Genomic DNA, 24,316 nt, shown 5'->3' on the forward strand with positions numbered 1-24,316 from the left:
AGTCTGTATTTTTATTTTATAGAAATCATTCTCCATGTAAATATGGAGATGATGTGACAGAGAAAATGAGCAAAGAGCAGAAGGAAACTGGGAATTATCTCTCCAGCATCTGAAGAAAATCTGGGTGCACTTTCAGCCTAACCCTGGCATGTGAAAGGACAGAATGAATTCGAATTTATTTTTGCACAGTGCAATGATTCACACAAATGGATTACACAGTGCACTGAGTAAATTAAACCCAGAAAGGATCTGAAATATCAGAGATGGAAACAATACAGATATTTTTTTACTTTTTAAATCACCAGAAACAACTTAAGAGGAATAATAAATGAAAAGGAGGAGTGATGGTTGAGTTCTACCACCCCCTCCAACACTATCCTATTCCATACACCACAAATAACCTCAGGCACGAGAAGCCTGAACATGTTTTATCAAGGCTGGGATTTAGTTTTTATTCTTTCTGTATCACGTATATGAAATATATTTTTAATGAAATAAAAAATGATTTCATTTAGGAGTCATTCCAGGTGCTCAGTATGCTTTAAGGTGTTATTAATGATCACAAATTCCAGCACAGCAAGAGGGGCTCAGGAGGCCATTTCAGAGAGATGCCTTGTCCTCCTTCCCTGAGCTCTGCTGCTGCTGCAGCCAAATGAGCCAGAGCAGCACAGCCAGCATGAGCAGAGACACAAAATTCAGCTTCTCATTCCTGTCCTAAGCTGAATTTCTTTCAAGCATAGTAATATTTTTATAATATTATTTTATAATATATTTTTATAATACTTATCAGGTGTTCCACTATGCTGCCTGAACCTGCAAGTAAAAACAAGACCAAAAACCACAAACCCAGAAATGACCTTAGTTACAATTAATCAAACTTTTATATCGTTTCATATGGTTTTTGTTTTCAACTCAGTGACTCATTTTAAATCTTTGTCACTGGACAAAGAAAAACAACCTGGTTTGGAGATCCCTCTTTTTCTCATTTTTAATTTTAAGAATATTGCTGGCTTTTTTGACTTTGTTTTCCACACTCATCACAAAAAGGCAGTTCCCTGTTTGCTTTCTCACCTTCTTTTGTAACTTGAAACTGTGATTTACTATGAGTAATTTCCCTTCTTTTAAACTTTTCTTCTTCCTTTCCTTCAAACTAGCCTGGGATCAGAATTTATTTGCATGGACATGTAAATATCTAAAATATCTAAATAAATAAATATCTAAATAAAAACCTAAATATCTAAAATATCTGTAAAAATAACAAGGGATATTATTACAAGATAGCTCAGAAAATACAGTGAGTAACTGTATACAAATAAAAGGAGAGCTTTTCAATAAAGAAAACTGTGGTTACCCCATTGAAATGTAGCCAACACAGTGCCCATAGTCTTATGAAAAAAGTAACAGAAATAAAAAAAAATTATTATTTCCTCCTGAAATGTTTCCATAAAAGAATCTTGGCAAGGAGGGAGTAGTGGTTTTGACAACTTTTAAAAACTCATTTCTCTCACCTTTCTCTTCTTTAATTGTGGGGATGGCTAAAGAAACATTTCAATTTTTGACACTTTTTTTGGCATTTCCATGGGCTGAGCACGTTCTGCAGCTCCAACACATCACATGGCCTCTTGTGGAAGGAAATAACAACAATGATCTTGACAGGAACTGGGTTTTGTCAGGAGTTTTAGAAGAAGGGCTCATTCTTTATTAATGGGGCCACACAGGTTAGAAGCAGAAAGGTTCGATGTTTTTCCCTAACCTAAATAGAACACAAGAAAATTAGCTACTAAAAAAATAAAAATTCTTTTTATTTGGCTATATGCTTCTGGGCCTGATCCAAAGCTCCATGAACTGAATAGAAAAACTCCTGCAGACTTCAATTAGCTTTACATCATGCCCAATAATGAATGTAATCATTTATTCAAGTTGTTAATTGGTGGCTAGATTGATATAATTCATAATAATCACATCTGTAGCAAACTTTGCCTAGAAGGGTTTCACCTTACACTGCAGGTGTCACTAAAGCTGAGAGAATGGTTTGGACAAAAGAACATTTTTTTTTTTCTATATTTATTTTATGTGTATTTTGTGACCTATTTCACAAGTCACCTCTGACTGTCCCATAAAACAAAAAAAAAAAATCTGGAAAAAAATGGCAGATTTTTCACTTCAGCATGGAGCAAAGGTCAAATCTACCACCCTATCCTTGATGATTTTATTCCATTCGCTGTGCACAAGAGCTTGGACCCAGAGAATTCTATCCCTGAGACTGTGTAGGGAAGTGAGAAGGGAGAGGTCACATTCTCTCCATGGACACCCCCTTTCTGGCCCTGGCAACACAAAGCACTACAGCATCCTCAGGGTTTGTGGATTTCATTTCCTTTTCTAAATTAAAAACATACACATATATTTTGCTCCTGTATTTTCAGTAGTCTACAAAAAAACCAGAAGTTTGCCTAGGCTTTTAACCTATTAAAAAAAACCCTCCATCTTGGAGGCAGTGAAAGATTTGGGGACTATCTTAACATTGCTAAGAAGTGGTACAAACAGCAGGATGAAATAATTGAGGGTATGAGGAATATAAAGTCTATTTTGCATGTTGAAAAATGCTGCAGCATTTTCCACCGGCCTGAAGCATGTTGTCTTTGTCTTCTTCATTGCAAAACAAAAAATAAAAATCAGAGTTTTCCCAAACTCTGTCATGCCAGTGTTATCTCAGAGATGAAGCATTAACATAGACCAAACTTTTCCCCAAAAATTTTACTCCCCCTGCAACTTCTCAGTATTTCCTCACTGATGTAGAGTCAGCTGAACGTAGCATTAAATGGTGTGGAGAAGATATCATCACCTTGTGACAGGTCATAAAAGTCAATTAATACAATGGTGGCTAGAAGATCTTGGGAGCTCTTACATGAGTTTTCAGAAAAGCTATACACTGATAGAAAAACCTTTCTGCAATTCCCTTTAAGACATTAACAATAACTGGGTAGAAAAGGAAAAAAATAGCCAAGCTAATAGTGACTCAAAATATGCAAAGAAGTAATAATAAATACCTGAGAGTGGCTGTAATAATTAATATTTTTAGACTGGTTTCTTGAATGAAAACCATGGGGAAAAAAAAAGTTTTGTGGATATTTTTATTAACAAGTCACACCCTGCTGCTTTGCTTACCATACAAGCAAACAGCATTTTTGCCAGAGAGCATGGATTCTGATCCTCCAAATATTTACTTCCACATCTCCTTCCCCACTCTGGTGAGGAACTCACTCATTTGGCACTCAGGAGGTGTGACCATGTGCCCAAACATCTGCAGGATCGCTGTCCAGGAGAGGCAAAATAAGGGAAAGGCAGAAATGGGAACCCTAGAGGCTCACCCTGGGATCCCACCCCGACAGGCAGTGGAAGGTGCAGGGAAAACTCTCCAAACCCACTCTGTTGGTCTGTCCTGGCATTGACAGATGCTCCAAAGGGTGCTGAGAATTGCATCTGGCCTATGTTCATTATCCTCTGTCCATTTAATGAACACAGACTCCATTTCTAAAACCAGCCCCTCAACACTGGAACTTATGTGTGACTTGTTAAAAAAGAAACGAGTGAGATTTGTTTACCACTTTAAGATTCCCTCAGTGTTAAATCTCCTAAAATGTCTTTAGGAGTATTTCTCTTCCTGGAAAATAATAAGTGTCTAGTATAATAAATCCTCACCTAGCTAGAGGTGAAATAAAGTTTACATTTTCCCTTTGAGTGCAAATGTAGTGACAAGACATTCCATGTGAGAGGATGATGTGACAGCACATCCCAGTTCCCATTTGCTCTGGAAGCCCATGTTTCAGTAGTTGTGGCAGCTTCAAAGGGACTCAAGCTGAGTGATCCCAGGAAAGGACAAAGAAGTGTTTGACAAAGGAGCCCTGACAACTAATGCAAGATTATGTTCCAAGCTGCTGTGTTCAGCTATGTCCCAAAGCTCTCTAAAACAGTGAAACAACTGGGACACCACTCCATGAAGGGAAAAAGCACCTTACAAAATTCACCTGAGTGATTTCCCATTGTGGGAGGTTACAGAAAGCTTGAAGCAAAGAGGAATCATTACTGTATGAGACATGAGGCCTCTGCTCCACCTTGTTACTGCTTAATTTCCTTTTTATATTAAATTTCTAGGAATGAAGGAAAGTTGATTGTTCTTTCATTAAATGCTGCATGATAATCAGACAGCTAGGGCCAATCTGATGTAAGAAAACATCAGAGCACCAAGAGCGTGACTTTTCTCCCAGTTTTTCATCTGGTAGAGAGGAAACCTGTGCTCTCTAGAAGGTTCACAAGTTCATGTGTCTCCTGGCAAGATGGGAGCAACTTGGGTCTGGGAATATAACCTTAGTGCCTCTTTCATGGTCAACAGAACCTTGAGTTTCTTCCTCCTTCTGTTCTGTCAGCCCAAGAGTTCCATATTGGAAATCTCAAACGGGCTAATCCTTCTTCATGCCATACAAAATATAGTTTTTACTGGAGCACTAGGGAAGAATTAGGTGGTTCCTCACCACATGATCCTGTCACACTGCAGGGGAAAGCATCCTTCTTGGCAGCACCTCTAGTTTCCAATAAATACTCTATTTTTATAGCTGCCTTTCTATGTAGGGGCAGAAGAAAAGCCCTACAGCCTCGGGCACAATCACAGTAAAAACTGCCTGCAGTGACAGCAAGCAGCATTTTCTCAACCTTCACTTTTTAAACTTGCATGTAAAGAAATAAGCCTAATAAAATTAATACTAATTAAAATGTCACACAACCAAAACCATGTGGTGATTGACCAAACAAGACCTCATACTTCCTGTGGCTCCTCCATGGTAGGAGAGATTAGAAAAGTAACTGAGCAGCAGAGACAAAGCTCCAGCTGTATTTCACCTAACTCTGAAGGTACTCTTACACTACAGAGATGAGCACAGCCATTCACTCTGTCAGAACAGAGAACAACAGCACTTCAAAGGGAGAGGAGAGGGGAAAAAAACCCACAAAATCCCTCAAGTAAAACTCAAAAAAAAAAAAAAAAAAAAACCCACAAAAAAAACCCCTCAAACCAACAGAAAGAAAGAACGAAGGTGCAAGTCAAAAATAGGACCACAGCTTGAAAAAACCCAAAGCAAACATTTTTGGCTGATCAGAGCACAAACATCAGCAATATCACTTAAACATACAGCAATTTAATGAATCTCCTCTCCTGCAAGCAGTCTAACAGATGCTTAAAATGAACTGTCTTGCTGCTACAATATGCCTGTATTGATGCAATTTGCTGCCTGATTTCTATATAAACAAGTTATTTTATCTGCTACAGAGATTTCTTTGGCTTTTCAGTACGATGATCTCAGCCTAGGTACTGGCATGTAAGCTTTCCTGAAGCAGTATTTTTTATCAGATAGGTCAAATATGAAAAGAGAGAACTTGATGATCTAAAACAGTCCCAAAAAACACAGTTCTGGATTAAGATAGGGCCATTTAGGGTGGGGGGAGCAGAAGCTGCTAATCCCACTCCATAAGGAAAGGGCTGTAGAGTCATGAACATTCCATTCACACCCTTCAGAATTCATATTTGTGAAACTGGTTGAGGAAGCAGCTCTCTCTCTCTGCTCCCTTTCCTTTGTTCCTTAAACCATTTCATTTTCTTGCTCAGACTGGGGCAAAGTCCTGGGATGCTGTAAATGACCCCAGTTCCCCTGATGTCCACGGAGCCCCCCAAGCCCCAGCAGGTACTTACTGCAGTTCTCTGCCCTTTTGTTCCTGTGGATCACTGTCTTTTGGCTGGGGGTGCTGAAGAGGCTGGTCCAGTTGACAGTGTGGTAGTAGCACAGATTGCTGTTGTCTGTGATGTAGATGTTGCCAGCACTGATTTGCTTCAAGGACTGGAACTGCAGGGAAGTGATGCCTTGTTGCTTCAGGATGAGCAAGGAAAGGCCACTGGGATGAGAACAAAAGTGAGAAAGAATAGGAATTATCTTCAGAAGGCACAGCTTATTATATCTTGTAAGGAATTGCCAAGTGTTAACATGATCTTTCTGGAAAAACTGAGAATTGTTCAGAAAACTTTTATTTTGTGGTGATGTAGTTATTTTATGAGTCAACATCCAGCTCTGTTGCCCAGGAAATTATAAGTCCTGTCAGGAGTGAGATACCACAAGCTGTGAAGCTCATAGCACTAGGCCAAGTAAGCCAGCAGAACTCAACCAGTTTCATTTCATCTATTAACAGATTTTTTTGAGATAATGTGCAGTTAGGAAAACTGAATAAAATTCAGGTTTTTCTTTCAACAGCATTAATACTGTGATGGTTTCTATGCTAAGGAGAAAAATAATGTAAAATGTATTAAAACATCTTCTTTCAGGCATCAAATTAACATCATTTCAAGTAATACAGGAAGAAATTGTTATTTTCGTGGATTTTTTTTTCAGCCCACTTTCTACATTTCATTTTTCTTTGGTTGTAATACGTGGTTATCGCCTTTCTTCATCAAAGGAACAGTAAATGATTGTCTGCACAACATGAAAATGACTGCACATATTTTTGACTGAAGATTAGTGAAGACAATATCCAGTTTCTGGGCATCCTTTAAGTTATTGTATTTTAATGATGATAATTGTTTTCCAGCTGTTCCAAATAAAAATTGCTGCCTTGGAACAGAATGTGAGGCTGTAATTCAACCCCAAGGTTTCACTGCTATTCATATTCTGCTCAGGTTGCTGTTTAAGATGCCAGCAGAATCCCATGCCTGATTTACTCCATCTCTAAAGTGGGGATCCAGGGCTTGCTGGATAAATTACTCAGGTACCTCCTCGTGCTTCCTCCAGATTTTCTCACCACATTCTCTTCTCTTCAAAGCAATTTCTCCACCCAAGTTTTCCCACAGAAACATGTCTGGTAAAAATGGCTCTCTAACACTTCACCTGCAATGTGCCTCCGTGATTTCAATGTTCTTCCACCTTTTACCTCTTCTTAAAACCACTCTGTTGTTTGGGCATATGAGCCTGCATGTCTAATTACAACCATATAAACTCCTAATAATGAGGCTAAGTTCTATTATTCATTCCTTTGACACTGTGTTTCTTCACAAGATATTTTAAACCATAAATGTAAGTTCCAGACAATGAGTTAATAGCTACAGCTGTGAACCAAGACTTTTTTTTATAAATAATTATGTGGAGAAGGTATTACCCATTATAAACAACTGATTAGCAAAGATACTGGCAATGAACACCTTGGTAACGAAGGGAAAAAATATATCAATTTATGATGTCCTTCCCAAAGGATGTTGCATTCTCTGTTACTGAACAAAGAATCACAGAACACTAATAAAAAATTATTCCATCAACAGAGAAGTTCCTTACCTATAGAGAGCTCTCCCACCAATGGTAACCAAGTTAGAAAACACCCTGAAGTCTGTCATGTTCTCAGGCCACGACTGTATGTTCAAATACCCTGAGGGAGGAAAAGGCAAACACAAATTATTTCAGCCATGTGTGAGTTAGAACAGGCTTAGCCTGTAAAGGAAAGACAGTGCCAGCCTGAGGAAAAGAAATAAGGTAAGAAATAAGGTAAGAAATAAGGTAAGAAATAAGGTGAGAAATAAGGTAAGAAATAAGGTAAGAAATAAGGTAAGAAATAAGGTAAGAAATAAGGTAAGCTGCAGGCTGCTCAGCACCATCTCCTCCAAAAAGAGAAGGAGAACTTGTTCTGATATCTGAGGTGAGTGCTGCTCACCCTGTGCATGAGCTGTTCTGTGCTGCACAGACCCCCAGCTCCCCGTGACTCTGCAGCAGCAGGACACATAGGAGTGAGCACTATGTGCTTTATTTCCATTCAGCAGCAGGGCTCAGAATGTCAATTAGTGTGTTTAGGAATTGAAAAGAACATTCAGCCAGGTGCCAGATTATCTTTGACATTAATTAGGGAGAGATTAAGAGTTTACTTTCATTTTTAATCCCACCTGTTTGCTGAAATTCACAACTTTTGAGGGGTGAAGCATGCTGAGCTCCACACAGCTACAATCAAGCTGTGGTGCCCAAAGGTATTTTGGTGGGGTTTTTTGTGCATGAAACAGAACAATTTTTTGCATTTCCCTACCCATACATAATCAGAAATCAAATGAGAACTCAGAACACAGATACTACTCACACTGTAGTGTCTCCCTCCCTGTCCCCCTCATGGTGAAACAAGAAACAAGATGCAAGAAAACAAAGTACTGACTACCAGTTTTATGATCCCATTGAAAAGTCACCAAAAAATGGGACTCACTACCACCACTCACCACCACATCATACATCTGTCTTTAAATTACAGAAGCTAATTTGTATTTTCTGTTGGGCCCAGGGAAGGAGCTGTAAAAGCAGACTGGAACCTTCGAATGCTTTCAGGTAAAGAAAATGGTTTCCCAAATTTCAGCACCATTTGCCTCACATTTTCCTCCCTTGCAACACTTGTCCTACTTTGCTGGGACCAATTGTCCACTTAGCATCTGCCAGAATAGGCATCCTGTGTTCAAAGGAAAATACACTTGTGAAAATCAACTGATACTGAAGTTTTCTGTATTAAACTTTTATAAAAATTACAGTGATGTGCTTAATGCAAACAAGAGCCTTGTGTTTTTCAGAAAACCCAACACATGACAACTATAAGAGCAAAGTGAGAATGAATTCATTAATTACTGCAGATTATAGGAGATCAGAAGTGTGTTACCTGTTATCTCTCTCACTGTTTGGAAGATATTTAATTTCTCTGGATTGATGGCAGCGATCGTGTGATATGGGTCTCTGAAAGATTAAAATCACATCATGTGACACTTTAAACAAAAAAAAGATCAGGTTCTCAAAGCTATACCATGTAGGAAAAAAAGCATTAAGGTGCTCAACACTTTGCTTTTATGAGGATATGCACCAAGATTCTTCAGCCTGCTGTTCCTGCAGATCCATGTCTAACTTCTCCCTCGTCATCTTGAAGGAACATAAAGGTTCAACTCATTTGTGTTTTAGCAAATATTTATGTTATGGAAAATTAAGGAATTCTAAACAACTAGAAGTGACCTTCCTAAAGGAAAGATGAATTTTCAGGGTTTTTTTCCAGGAATGGCAGAGCTGTGATTCTGCATGCCAGGATTAACAAAGCTGCTCCTGAAAGGAGTGACCAGCTATAAGCAACACAAAGCTAAGAGCAGGCCAGCAGTTCCTGACATGTAACATTTAAAGGGCACACTTTTGAGAAGATGTTGAACAAGGAACCTCTAAAAGCACGGATCCTAGCCAAGCAAGTTTGTCCACGAGAAATGAAACAACCTCCAAAACTTAAAATTTTAAACTTAGATATGCCACAGTGTGAAAAGATGGAGCTGACCTTGATTTTGAGAGTGCCATCATTTAATAAATGTATTTAAAAAGTCAACCAGAAGCTTACACCAAACAAAGATTCCTCTGGAATGGCATGTTATGGTATTTTTCTGTGTTTTCTGAGGGTAGGGAACATCACCAATAAATTTGGAGCACATGTTTCCTCCTTTCCTCCTTCTGCTTTCCAGGACACGTGATTCTCAGAACTGTTAATGTTTGTTAATGTTCCAAAGCATTAACAAAAAAGCCCAGTGGACCACAGAGGCATCAAGCACATATTATTAGAGCAATGTGGGGCTCTCAGAAAGCTAAATAATATGTTTTGACTACCTAACTGAAACACAGCACTTTGCTTTCAAAGTGCATTGCCATCAAAAAAGGAAAACCCTTGCCTGCAATAAACAGCAGGCAGCTGAATTTCACCTCTAAATTCTGAAGGTAAAATAGCTTTAAAGATGCAGATATACACTTAAACCCCTTAAACAGCCAAATGTCTGATGTTTTATCAACATATAAAACTGTAGTGTATAGTATATATCTTAATTACTTTAAATAGTTGTGTATAAAAACATTCATAATTACATATATATATATATTTGCATAAATTATAACAAATTCAAAAAGACTTGAAGTTAATGTGCTCAGGAAAGAAATAGGCTACAGAACCACAGGATCAAAAACTAGGGCAGGATCAATTGCAACAGCAGTTTCCAATGGAAACAACAACAACAAAAAAATATCCTCTGCATCTTTCACCAAAATTATTCTCTGCCACCACCAAAGTCTTCCAATTCCGCAGAGAACCAGACTTTAAGTCCCTACAATTTAAAACATTAAAAATTCATACTCTAAAATTTACAGTTCACCATGAATAAATGATTTTGTGACAAAAATTAAGTAAAAGTTGGAGAGGAAATAAGTAGGATTTTTGTTTCTCTGTACTGTCCATTTATATAAAAAACTACTTGTGGAGTCAGTGTCATTTTTTAAATTTCCCTTTCATACTGCTGGTTCGCAAAATTCCATTGAAACTTTAAATAAAAAAGCTGTTCCAGAAATCTAGATATTTTCCTTCATTCTCAGATCTTCTCTTCTTTTAACCTATACCAATATAATTCATGCTGTAGCAAACTTTAGGGTTGCAGAACTCAGTGCCCTCAAACCTTAGGCTTGCTTAAGTGAGTTTTCTTCATCAAGAATGAGAGACAAAATGCTACAGAGTTTCAACACTACATGTCCTACTCTTCTGTAAAATAGAATATTTTAACTTTCTGCTTATAGTCCAAATTTAGATATTTTTCAGACAAGTACAATTTTATTCAAGGTTGGGTTTGGTTCTTTTAATGTAGACACATTTTTTAATGAGCCAATATATTTTTTCCCTCAAAAGCAGTTCTTAAACTCAAAATTAAATTTCATGTAATGCACCAGATTAATCCACACAAAATTTCTCATGGGCTCTAGCTGATTCTCTTGCATTTACTTGATTTTTTCCTTTCCTGTGATATTTAACAGGTTTCCATCCAGTCTCTCAGTGGGTTGTTTGGCAGAGCAGAGCCATGTGACTTGTGGCACTTTGAGGTTTTTCTGGACCTATTACAATGAGCAAAATTTAAACCAAAATACTGGATTTATACACCAGTGAATTTTGTGTGCCTCTGCAACAGAAACTTCAATAGATTCTTCAAAACTGATTGACAAGAGGGCAGCTCTTGTGTATGTTTGTGTACTGACAGCCACCCAGACTACGACAAGTTGTGCTAAGAGAGGCTGTCTCTCTGCATATTCTGCATATTATTCTGCTGGCCATAAAAAAAATTAAACAAACTCACAGAAAGCAACTTCCTTTTCTGCCTTCTATTCTCTAATCAGCCTTTAACATAAGCCAGTCTTGAGGATCTCATAAAGTAACCAGAGAATCATAATTGTCTTTTCTCTTTTCAGTGCAAACAATTAATCCATCCTTTCTTTTTCTAGAGATTGAATCTTAAGAATCAAGGCAGTTTTCTTCACAATGGATGGCAGAAAACTAATTTATCCTGGATCTGCTGTTGCATAAAGGAAGCCTGCTGCCATCATTAAGAGGTGGATGCAATTGGTGTCAGCTGGCACCGTGACATAACATCTTTAACATTTTGTCACTTACCCATGAATCCCAGTGACAAGGAAGATGAGGTTGCCATTGATCTTGGTACAGTTTACAAACTTGTCAATGTTGCTGGAATCCACTGTCTGAGCTGACACCAAACTCCCTGTCCCAATGCCATCACATGCTGCCAAAACAAGGAGCTTATGTAAAGAACTAGGGAAAACAATTACTGAATCAGAACACGCTGACCTTACAGACAGGACTCTTCATCTCGTTCAGCAGAGAGGTGTTAAAACAGCATCCTTGACCCATATTCCCACAGAGGCATTGTTTAAATTGTTTAAATTGTGCCAATTTAAAACAAACACTGAGCTACAGCACCTGCCACAGAGCCCTGGCACACTGGTATTTCACAAGGGATATAAAGGCAAGTATCAACCACACAAAATCCCACTCAGCCCAGCCATGCCATTTCTTGGGGAGAAACTGAGGGGCCCTAACACTGCTGCTCCAGAGGTCCCCTTCTCTGGTGGATTTGGGAACTTAACCATCCATGCCATAAGGCCTGTTAAAAGGCTGCATAAATAACTTGTTATTTATCAGCTCAGTCAGCAAGTTACCGGTGCCTGGAGAAACTGGCAACCAGTGAGGGAACTTCTCTGTGTGGCCTGTGTAATTTAGCTGCATTTCCTGGGACACAGGATGCATCCAGGAACAAATCCCTCATGATTTCAACCATATAATGAATTCTGTCTTCCTAACTGAGCTCCTCTAATGGCAACTACCAGCTGAAGCTTTTACAAACATGTGTTAGCTTTCCTCCTGAGAAAGTAAGGGACTCTATACATGTGTTTTCGTGCACAAAACTGTCTATGCAACAACAACAATTATTTACTCAATAAAGCCAGATTAGTGTGAAATCTTCCATTAGTGTGAAAAGTGTCACAGGCCCACGGAGGAAAACCTATGATGCTTTGCTCCACAGACCTTCAAGCATGGAGCAGAAAGTCTCCTTGCTGGAGTCTAGAACAGCAAAGTAACCTACAGATTCCAGTCCTCTCACCAGAACCATCACCAGTCTGTGTGTGAGACACTGAGAAAGGAGGTAGAAGATTCTGGGAAAGCAGAGACAGAGGAAGGAAATGGAAACTTAAAGCTGTATTGACAAATATGAGACATCACAGACATTGAATTTGGGGGGTTTTTGTATGGCCCCCTTTGGAATGACAAAAGGACAATGCTAAAACACCTCCAGGAAACACTTGTCATTAAAATAACACAATGAAGAATTCTTTCAGATTTCTCTAAAACCAACAGAGAAATCCCCTTCATTTGTGTCTAATAAAAAGTAATTGGTTTGGTTATATTACCATTACAACTTAATAAATTTTCACTCTACTGTATGTGCTTGACACACAACCTACATAGCTCAAAGTTTTGTGGGTGTTCAAAGGCTATTCATATTCTACAGCAGGGCTATTCATGCCAAAATAACAAGCTGTGTAGACTACTTCCAAGAAAATTTATACTGAACCACTGCCTACCTTTAGGACAAATGTCAGTGCAGGGCTTGCACATCTTAATACCATTTTCTTCAACTTCCATCTTGGAGCTGGGACATGCCCGGACACAAGAGCTGGAATCCACCACAAAGTTGTCTGAAAGGAAAAAGGAAATATTGTGATATAAATAAAGAGAATAAAAGCTGGCACATGTTTTTCAGCTCTGTGTGTCAATACCTGTTGTTGCCTTGGCACTTTCCCAATGACATTAACATTCAAAGTTCTGTGTTTTCAGAAGTGTATAAGCAAAATAGGCATATTATCAGAGACTTATAAAAATCCATGAATTGTCATGATCGCCCTTTCACCCTCAATTTGGCTTTATTATTATTTGTAGGGAAAAAATAAGCTGCAGTAATTGGAGAGAAATACAGCAAGATGGTCTATCCTGTCTTTTTCATGCAACAATATACATCTGGTATAAAATAGTGCACAGAACAATGACAATAATTCCAATTTTTTTCCCTGTAAAACAACAGCCAAAGAGAACATAAACTGATGCTACCTAACTAAATGTTTAACACTCATAAGAAAGGAAAAAAAAAAAAAAAAAGGTAAGTGTTCAATGAAGTATTTGGGCAAAGAATTATATCCCTTACAGTGCATGATATCAGGTTCTTAACAAACCAATCTTGATTTAACAGACCTACCACTATTACTAGCAGAACAAGGTGGTCACTGCCTGCTGTGAGTCCTCCACAGAGACTCCAATCTGGGATTTTGGGTTGGATTGATTTATGGCTCTGTTTAATATAGATCACCCATCCTTCTTACATTTGGATAATTTGGTAATTTACGGATAAAATAATTAATGCACAACTGTAAACTTTCATAGAATGAAAGGGAGAACAAGAATACTATTTCCTTTATTATTCTTCCCAATTAAACCAGCAGATTTAAAAGACTTTTTCACAAAGAAAGTGATGACCCTGTAACTGTTGTCTGTTAGTTGTCATCATCTGGCTGGTATCTTAGAAACATGTGTGTTTTACATGCATGGAATTCTTCTTTTTTTTAACTCCCTCCTCCCCTCTAATTTTACTCTGGGGTTTTAAGACTGCATTCTTGTCAGTATTAGAAGTTTATTCCTCATTGGGACAGAACTGCTCAGGATAACTTTCTCTCAAATCACCATTACTCCAAGTTAAGGGCATCAATATCATGAATGCATTTGGTTCCAGGTGCTGATGGTGGAATGTCATTTTTCTGAAACAGAAATCCACACCCTTTTACAATCCCACTATTTTAACTATTTATTTCCACTATTTTGGAATTTTAAAATACTGATCTAAAACATGAATGCAACAAGCTGACCATGAAAACAAAAATCATCTTTCTTTAGGTAATTCACTCCAGGATCCTTGGGAACCATCAGCAGCACGGAATTCACTGCCTGTAGTTATCATCTGACTTAGATATTACAGGCTGCAAGCACAAGTGGAGTGATTGTGCTCCATTCTCTCACTGTTCTCATTCTCTCACTGTTTTTAAGGCTTCCCATCACTGCAGGAGAAGGCAGCTAGCAGGGCAGATCAGCCAGCACTTACGCGGGCACTTCTTGACGCAGAAAGCCCCGTAGGTGTACTTGGCGTTGTGGTTGTGCTCCAGCTGGAAGGTGGTGGGGTTGTACACGAAGGTCTGGGGGCACTGTGTCACACAGGCACCACTGTCATTGAAATTCATGCAGGCCTGCAAAACGAGGGAGACAAAAAGTGCTGAATTAAATCGTACCGCTGCTTTAGGGTTCGGTTTGGTTGGGGTTTTTTTGGGTGTAAAAGATGGCCTTGATTGTTCAGACTTGCTGTGACAGTGAGGGATGTGATACAGGACTCTCTAACATTCATTTTGGCTACTAGGATTTTTGCTAGGATCTTGGCAAATATGTGACTTTTCAAATTAGGGAGTTTGGTTCGCCCCCTTAATTGGCAACAGTTGCCTGTTACACCACTTCCTACAAAACCAAAACAACACCTTAATTTGTTTCATAACTACTCACAATCAACTAATTCTCGACTTGATGGGACATTCTAAAACTGCCAAGCGGGAGCAGCTATTTATCATCATCTAAGCAAATGCTAATGGCTTTTTCAGAGGTCCAACCCTTTAGATTTCTTACAGCATGAATGCATCATCCGGCTGAAAACTGTAATTCCCAATTAGGAGGCAAGAGGGATAAGAACTTCTTTTGAGCTAGCACAGGAGGGGGCCCTTTCCCTTACTGGCAAGTTTAACAAGGTCAGTTGCTTCACATACTGAGAGAGGAAAATAAGACTTTGTTCCACTTAGCATTCAGGCTCTGCCTTGCACAGCTGACAGAGGACAGGGAGTATGTGGATAACAAAAGTAATGGGATGCAGGGAAAACAATTGACCATGCAAGGCTGGTAATTAGGAGTAGAAAGCCCCACCGATTTTGATGTTCCTTATCAGCACACATCATGTCTAAGGTTTTAACCACAGATTATGAGAAAAATGTTGGAGTAATTTTCACAGAGCATACCATCAATGAAAGGTTTGTAAGAATATGAAAGCTGTAGCCTGGCTTGGACCCCTCTGGAAGTTTAAGCAGCCACTGCTACTGGGTATTGCCTCCCCACTAACCTGTAATCCAGGCTGCTTTAGAAGTGTTAGTCTAGGAGTGAATCCTTCTGGTCTTTTTCCAGGTTGTTAAAATACGGCTGGTTTTGCATCCTTAAAGAGTCAACAAGTGTAACAATACTACACATGTTCTGTCCCCTTGCCTCCTGGGCTGGGACTGAGAGAAAAGAGAACAAGATTCCTCTCTTCTACTGATTTTACTGACAGTCCTTGTCTCCATTTGGATCAGGACCAGCAGGACCCTGGGACCTGTCATGCCAGAAGATTTCAGAGAGGAGAGGCTAATGATGTATCCAAGGACAAAATCTGCTGCTGAAAGGAACAAGCAGAGAGATCCATGATGAAAGCACTGTTCTACATGGAGCATGTGCTAAGCAAAACTGCTGATCCTGTCTTTCCTGGTCTTTTAAAATGCCTGTTATAAAACCTGCCAATTTTTTTCATGGAAACAGATTTTTTTCCCCCCCTTAAAAAGATAAACACTTTACTCAGAGCTGGAAGGCAAGTCCACCTCAGGAATAATGCTGTGTCACTTTTCTGGTTCCACTAGGAAGTCAACCAGGCCATCCCATGCATTTCAAGTTCTAGACCCAGTTTGGATATGAGATAAAAACATCAGTAAAACTTTGTTTTAGCATGTTTGCTTGCATTTATGTCAGATGATGATTACTGTCTTGCTTTTAGAACTGAATATGCAAATGACTGGATGGCAGCAGATGGAGGAGGATGGATGAATTTTATCTACAGATATTAAAACCGTATTTAGAACAGGATGCTGCTGCAAGATGCCATAATGCTCTAAAGGATTTGTAATGCTTCATAAGCTGTACTTTTGCTTATTAATAAATACTAATTTAGTTTGTTTCCTCAACCCATTTCTTACATGTTGACTTAAAAGGTGCTCCATCATGTACATGACAATCCTTTGATAACAGTTTAGCATATAAAGCACACCCATACTCCTTGGAGACATGGCAATTCTCAGGAAAAATTAGTCTAGAAGATCTGGGAGCTTCAAATTTATGACTGAAATGTTTTATATACATTTGTAATTGCTTTGATAATATATGCAAATTTCTATCATTTTGTGCTAAATGCTGCTAATTTGTGAATAAAAGCACAGGGAAATACACAAGGAAAAAAACAAAGTTCTGTGTCTCAGCTGAAAGCTAAGCACAGTTGTCTCTAGCCTAAAGGGTTACACTTTTCACCCACTGTGTCTATGCAAGTAATGACTAGTCCTGAAAATTGCCAGACCCCTGCTGAATTTCTTTTACATTGCTCTGGGGCCAGAAGGGAATGAGAACAAACCCTGGATGCTTCTCTGCTTTCTGTACCAGAAAAACCTTCCAGCTGATTTTTAGCATGCATATTTTCACAGCTGCCACAATTCAGGAAGTCTAACTTTCAGGCTGCAGCATTACACAACTTAAGCTGCCAATAACTTGTCCTTTGTGGGTGAGGGTCTGTAGTGATGCAGAGTCCCCAGGCAGGTGCAAAGGAAAGCTGCTTTATTGCAAAACAACAGGCATTTTTTAAGCAGTTAGGTATTTATCAGTTAAATAGTTTAAAATCATAACAAACATAATTCAACCAACCACCATACACCACGATATGAACACACAATAGTTATATAACCTGTTTTTCTACCCCTAATTGAGCTGAGTCTCTTTCCCACAGCCCTTTTCCACTTAGCCAAAGTAACAACCTGAGCCATGATTTTACAGGGCCTTCCTTTTGTAAAGTTTTACCTTTTAACAGTCCTTAACCTTTGAGAACACATCAGCTCTGAGGATGCTCCTCAATGCTCATTTGGGAGCAATGGCTGCAATTCTCCTCTTCCCTTTACCTTTTAATATTGTACATGACACAAGAAAGACTGGCATTTTCCTGTCTCTCTAGTTCAAAGCCAACAGAGAACTTCCAGGCACTGTTGGATCTCCCATACCATATGTGCTGAGCATCTACTTTTAGAAAGACACAGAGAACAGCTTTAGTAAATCCTGTCTATATCATATCCTAACCACTAGATTTCATCAGCAGCCAAAGCACACATTTAGATGTGGTTTTGAAGCACAAAACCTATCAGTATCAAACAGTCAGGGCCAGCCAAAGATTCATTTTTGCCCAGTTCATTATGACTCACTTGTCCACAGTTTCAAAATAAATGCAATTTTCCATACCCTCCTCCCAACCTCACCTGGCAGTCAGCTTCACAGGTATTTGTCTCTTCAAACATGTGGGTACCTTTGAAAATCCACCTCTCTATGCTGGGTTTTAATTCTAGGCTTCCTTAGAGCTAGGTTTGCTTCCCCTGAAACCATGAGCAAAACTTGTCTCATCGACCCAGGGTGATGAGCTACGCATTTTTTGAGCTCAGTTTTGGGTCCTAAAGCTGCTAAAACTCTTAGAAATAATGGATTAGAAACAAGACAGGTTTTCTAAAGGCCTGGATATTTAGATTGTCTGTTTATTTAAAGAAAAAGCCATTTCTTCTTTCCATCTGAAGCACACATGTAGTAACATGCATTTGAGGGAAAGCATTTTGGGAGCCACCTTCCTTCCTTCTCCACGAAGAAGCATGTCCAGTAAAAAAGCTGAATTTAAATTAAGTCTGGCAGAAACAGGGAACAGTTTGCAGAGAGAAGCTAAATAGTATTCTTGACTTTTATATGAAAAGCACACAGAGCAATAATAAAAACCATGTTCAAATATAATGACAAATACTTCTAAAAATTTGCTGTCACCTCTATAAACTAATTGTGGAAAAGAAAAAGATAAAAGTCACTGAGAAAAGCATATTAATGGTTCCTAATCTGTATTTACAAATCTCATGGATGTGTTAATGGGTAGTATTAAGTAGATAAATGATGTTAATACAACATGAAAAATAAATGCTAAAAATTTGCATCCTGAATCTGTGAGTGTGCATGCAGTACATCAGGAGGGACAAAATTGTGAATTTCATGGGTTAAAGCATTAAGACTCAGCAGAGTGACTGGTAGGAAGAATACAAACCAAAAGTGACACGTACAAAGCAGTCGGTGTCCTTGGGTCCGTAGCAGCCCCCGGCGCACTCGCGGTGGCAGCAGTCGCTGACGTAGGGCCCGTAGCAGCGTCCATCACACTGCTCTGCACACACGGTCTTTGTCACTGCACGGGGCAGGAAAAGGGACATGTCACACACACAGCTGGCCACCGAGCTCTCCAACTGCTCCCTGAGAAAAACACCCACAGCCTGCTGCAAAAAACACCAGCAAGTGAGGGGACGGCCTCAACGGCGCTGACGCCTGGGTCCAGAGCTCCTGCAGGACACCTGGACCCAGAATGCCTGCAGGACACCTGGGTCCAGAATGCCTGCAGGACACCTGGATCCAGAGCATCTGCAGGACACCTGGGTCCAGAATGCCTGCAGGACACCTGGATCCAGAACATCTGCAGGACACCTGGATCCAGAGCTTCTGCAGGACACCTGGGTCCAGAATGTCTGCAGGACACCTGGATCCAGAATGCCTGCAGGACACCTGGGTCGAGATCTTCTGCCGGACACCTGGGTCCAGAACATCTGCAGGACACCTGGATCCAGAGCTTCTGCAGGACACCTGGATCCAGATCTTCTGCAGGACACCTGGGTCCAGAACATCTGCAGGACACCTGGGTCCAGAATGCCTGCAGGACACCTGGATCCAGAACACCTGCTGGACACCTGGATCCAGAGCTTCTGCAGGACACCTGGATCCAGAATGCCTGCAGAACACCTGGGTCCAGAGCTTCTGCAGGACACCTGGATCCAGAGCTTCTGCAGGACACCTGGATCCAGAACATCTGCAGGACACCTGGGTCCAGAACATCTGCAGGACACCTGGATCCAGAGCTTCTGCAGGACACCTGGATCCAGATCTTCTGCAGGACACCTGGATCCAGAATGCCTGCACAATCCCCTCTTTAGGAGCACACATGTTGCTCAAGGACTGTGGAGAAGGAATTTTTAGGGTGCCCTCTTACCCCTGAACATTCATGGGCAATGTTACTCTCAAATCATTAGGTTTTTTAAGCAGGATGTGACACCCTCTCTACCCCCCACCCCAAAAATAACAAAGACCCCACCAGTTGCAGGTGAGTTTTCCCCATGAAGAACAGCAACACGGAGTAAATGGCTAAAATTCAGAGTGACACCACCAGAGTCACAGCCAAATGCTGCCCCTGATGGCAATCCATTGGACAAAAGGGAACAGAACAGACTGCAGCCTTGGAAACCATTTGGAAACACCACTTGCTGTTTCTAAATCACACAATCCTGCCTTCATTCACAGAATGAAGCAACTAGATCTACCAGCTGGGCTGTGGTTCCACACCACTGGGGGCTTAACCTTGTGCAGGGAACAGTCAACCAATGGAGCATCTGCCTCCCCTCCCCCACTCAGATGTAACCTCTATCTTCATTTTATGGACAAATAAATTAATATTATCCAAACTATACCAACCCCACTGCCTACCGTGCTGTCAGCTGTCTTTTGATAAAAGCTGAGAAGATACACCTCTGAAATTAACCTTCAACACCTATTTTTTTTTTTTTTTAAGCATTTACTTCTTCTCTATGAAAAACACTTTTCAGGAAGCAAGAGAAAACAAAATTCCATCCAACTTTCAGCTCAATTCTACTATTTTAAAGTATAGGTAACACTTTTATAAGTACATTCTGATCCAAAATCCCTTCACTACTTGCCAGAAATACGTAAGGTAATGCTGAAGGTTCTTGCTACATACAGTATTTATTTAGGACATAAAAATGTAAATAACTAAAGAGAAGTGATTGTTTGTAATCTATGGAATAAAACAATGCACTTTTAGAGCAATTTCATCTTGCTGATACCAGAGGAAAACCCCCAGAGAGAAAGAAAAGGCTTTTGTGGCTTGTGCAATCTAATTTGAGAAATTTGGGAAATTCTGTGAAGGCACTTACTGTCAACACTGCCTGAGAAGCACATTAAAAAGATTTGTTTATTTAAGTGACAGTATTGATAAACACTAAGACAGATGTGAAACAATGGCACCTGTGGCTGCCTGCCACCAGCACACTGTGGTGACAGCCTTGGCTCATGAAAATGAGCAAATACCATCCCTAGTCTGTGGCTGTGTCTTGTTTTCCACCAGCTCAGGATTTGCACTGGGACATTTTGCTTAAACCTGGGAAGTTTTGGTGTAAATCCCTTCAGTGTGGATAATCAGTGCCAGCCATCTAATTGACCTCTGGTTTATTTATCACAGAACCAGCTGCTGTTGGGTGTGGGCCACGATGTCCACCCTGCCCATGGAGCCACTCATGGTGCTGGGAACACCAAGGTTTTGGGTTTCAGCTTGGGATGGGCCATTCACACCAGGGCTGATCTGGAGGAAAACAATCCTCTCCTCAGCACGATTGAACTGGATGCCTTCAAAAAGCATGTTTTGCTTCTGTTTAGACACCAGCTCAAGGAGGGTCTCTACCACGCTGCTCAGGAGAGGAAACACTGTGAGTTTTCCTGAAGCAAAATCAATAATTACAGCAAAGGTTTGTCACTGTTCTTCCCCAGCTGTTTATTTTTCAGGGGAAACAAACAATTCCAACACATTGTTCTAGGAAGAGGCCAGAACATATGATATCTATCTCCTGCTTCACTGTATGCAATATTTACATTACAGCTGCTACTGAAGGTCCAGGTCTGTGGAGAACCTGTCAAGTGTCTTCAGTGGCACCATACCAAGACATTAATGAGCTTAGTGGGCTCTGAATCTTAAGGACTCTTTTCAAGACACTTTAAAAGGAAGGTTTTTCCCCAAGACAAAGTAAACACAAGGCAGTTCTGTGTATTGTCTGAAGGCCTGAAACAATCTGATTGCTCAGGTGCCAATAAACATCACTCACCAGTTCAGCTTCCTGCAATCATTGTCAGGGGTAACCCCACAGAAAATTCACGTAGCTGCACTGGTTTAAAAAGATAACAAGCTTTTTTCCCCAAACACTTTCCTCCAAATACAATCAATTGTTTTTATAGCTGTAACTCAAGGCCTATCTGAAAGAGTGAATTATAAATATTTTTCAAAATGTCAAAGTATATGACATTTCAGGTGTCTGGTACTCATATCTTCACCCAATACAACCGTGAGGAGAGCCTCACTAATCCCAGCTGAGACCCCAAGCTTGTAAGCAGACCTTTTGAGAGTCAGAACTACCTGCCTGGATTCCTACAGATCATGTGTGTGATCCCAAAAATGTGAAGGGTTAAACCAAAGTCCTGAAAAATGTGCTGTGCATTGAGATGGATCTCTGGGTGAGGCTGTCAACTTCTACCAGGATTTCACAGCAATAAATTGTGTCAGGGATGGGATGAAATGACCACCTCGTGTACATGTGCAAATTATCAGTCTCCTTTATATTTCCCCCTCATCTTTAATTGCATCAGGACACTACCAATCCATGAAGGCAAAAATGGGAAGGAACTGAAATCAATGTTAAGTGTTACAAACATGCAAAGTTATTAGAGCGATACAAGGGTTTTAATTAAAGATGCTGGCTCCAAGCAGAAACGCTGGCTTTCCCTGATTGATCCCAGCTGCTGGTTCAGCTCTTTCTGTGTTCCCCACCAGGCTCCTGCTCGCCTTTTGCTGCTTTAATTTGGCACCTTCTCCTCAGCACAAGGACAGTATAAATACAATTGTGCTCTGACCACGCTCCTGTACACGCAGAGAGTCGTGGAGCACTTGACATTTGCTAAATGTTTCATGTTTCAGGTTTGATTTACAGGTGATATTTGTCTTTTTGCGTTCCCTTAGTCGGGTCTATATTCTAATTTAGCTTGTTGTCTTTACAGTTACATTCCTCTTGGAAAAAGTGCATAATCTGTCACTTTAATAATGTATTGAATCGTAAAAGTTTCAATTTCCACATGAAACCCTTAACAGACATGAAATGCAAGAATTTTAACAACCTAACCCTAGATTTTAAAATTTGAAAAGTGCAAAATCAAAAAATCCAAAAGCATTTTTTATTATTATTTAAAGTGGTTTATATTCTATTCAGTATGTGCCCAATACAATTTGAAAAATGGTCTTTTTAAAAATATTTTCACATTAGTCTTTCCTGACACTGAAACAAGTTATATCATCTCAATTTCAAATTCTTCCTATTAACATCTACTAATATTTTAATTATAAAAGTAAAAAGGATTGTTGACTGTGTAAAACAGTACCCTGGAATTTTATCTTCTCTACCTCCTAACAGAACAACTTGGCTTTAATTTCCTATTAATTGTCTTCTTAAATACATGAATTTTCTTGTCACATTTACAGAGATGTTAGAGTTAGATGCAGGTGGTGTTTCAGACAGAGTTAGCAACAAAGACATTGCTGGAAGGCAACATAAGAAGCAGCTAGGTAGATGATATTCATGAAAAAAAGAAAGGGATTTGGGTTTTTTTCCATATGTAATTTGAAATGAAAGACATGGATTAAGATCTTTCATTTTTTTTATCCTTTCCCAGGAAAATAATTTAAATCTTATCTTGGGAGGAGGGCTCATTAAAATATTTTGTTTCAATCCTCAATAAAAAAAAAAAAAGAAATTATCAAAAAAGCAGCTCTGAATTGTTTCTAGGATGAAAATGGTTTGGCATTAGATGTAGCACTGCTGGAGTATTTTCCTACACATGTTGGAAAGACGTGCATCCCCAAGGTTATGGGGTTAAGGTAGGCACAATGTGCACACCATCACTCATCCTGTCTCCAGCTTGTATCTAACAACAACATCTGTCAGCCCAAAAGTCAGGCATGTCTTTTAAAGTCAGACATGAAGGCAACAAAAGCACAGTCCAAATTGCATTTTTAAGTTTTGAGTCCCTACTCAAATTCCCCCTCTTTGCAGGAAACACATTGTGTGAAAACCCAAAGAAGAAATACCCTTTACCAGCCTTTTCCTTCAATCCTGCTGCTTGCCCAAGGTGCAGCAAGGTCATGGAAGCAAAGAGGAAGACTGTGATGTAAAATGAGTTCCTGTCCCTGACCATCAGAGGCTGCAGAGTGGGCTTGAAGGATGTGGAGTGGCTGCTCAAGTAGAAGAGTGTGATCTGTGTATGTCCCTTGGATGAGTTATGGCTTTTCCTAGTTTATTATTTTAACTCTGTGGTTGTGCCTTAGCCTGTCCCCATTGTTAGGATTTGCCAGGGCAGGCACTGTGAAGGGAGAGAGCTGTCATCCTGAGGCCAGCCTTCCCTGCAGCCCTGCTGAGCCCCTGCCCTCACAGCACTGCAGAGCAGCTTTTCTCTCCCTGCTGTTGCTCCATTAACCCACCAAAGCAGCTCCCTCATCTGAGAGCAGTGCTTTGTGGAGGCTGGGAGCATGGCAGCTGCTCCTGCCACATGGACTTGTGCAGGTACACAGCTGGACTTGACATGAGGCTGGAGACACAGCCTGATCCAGCATCATGGGCTCTTCATGGAACATACATAAATGCCAGGATTTTAAACTCTTCCTGGATAAGCTAACCACAGAAAGCCTGAATAAATCCATGTTTGGATGGATTATGAAGCTTCTCACAAAGTTACTAGTTTTAATAGACAAACAAGCTTCTCATTAGGACAGAGGAAAAAAAAAATCATTAATTCTAGCCATGATATAAAATAATTCTGTTGCCTAGGGTTTAAGTCCCTTTCCATTATCTACTTAAGCACACAACCC

The 24,316-nt window shown here is 39.9% G+C and overlaps 1 protein-coding gene across 2 annotated transcripts in view; it reads right to left on the reverse strand.

The window, feature by feature from the left end:
* Positions 1–24,316, reverse strand: part of ERBB4 (erb-b2 receptor tyrosine kinase 4) — a 559,751-nt gene that overhangs the window by 132,666 nt on the left and 402,769 nt on the right. For both annotated transcript variants that reach the window (XM_058839468.1, XM_058839469.1), the window contains exons 6-12: positions 18,639–18,757; positions 14,555–14,696; positions 12,990–13,103; positions 11,503–11,629; positions 8,713–8,786; positions 7,365–7,455; positions 5,741–5,940 (exon numbers count right to left, since the gene is read on the reverse strand). In XM_058839468.1, coding sequence (XP_058695451.1) covers positions 5,741–5,940; positions 7,365–7,455; positions 8,713–8,786; positions 11,503–11,629; positions 12,990–13,103; positions 14,555–14,696; positions 18,639–18,757 — 867 coding nt within the window. The remainder of the gene's footprint in view (positions 1–5,740; positions 5,941–7,364; positions 7,456–8,712; positions 8,787–11,502; positions 11,630–12,989; positions 13,104–14,554; positions 14,697–18,638; positions 18,758–24,316) is intronic.

The sequence above is a fragment of the Poecile atricapillus genome, chromosome 5, assembly GCF_030490865.1.
Source record: "Poecile atricapillus isolate bPoeAtr1 chromosome 5, bPoeAtr1.hap1, whole genome shotgun sequence".
NCBI lineage: Eukaryota > Metazoa > Chordata > Aves > Passeriformes > Paridae > Poecile > Poecile atricapillus.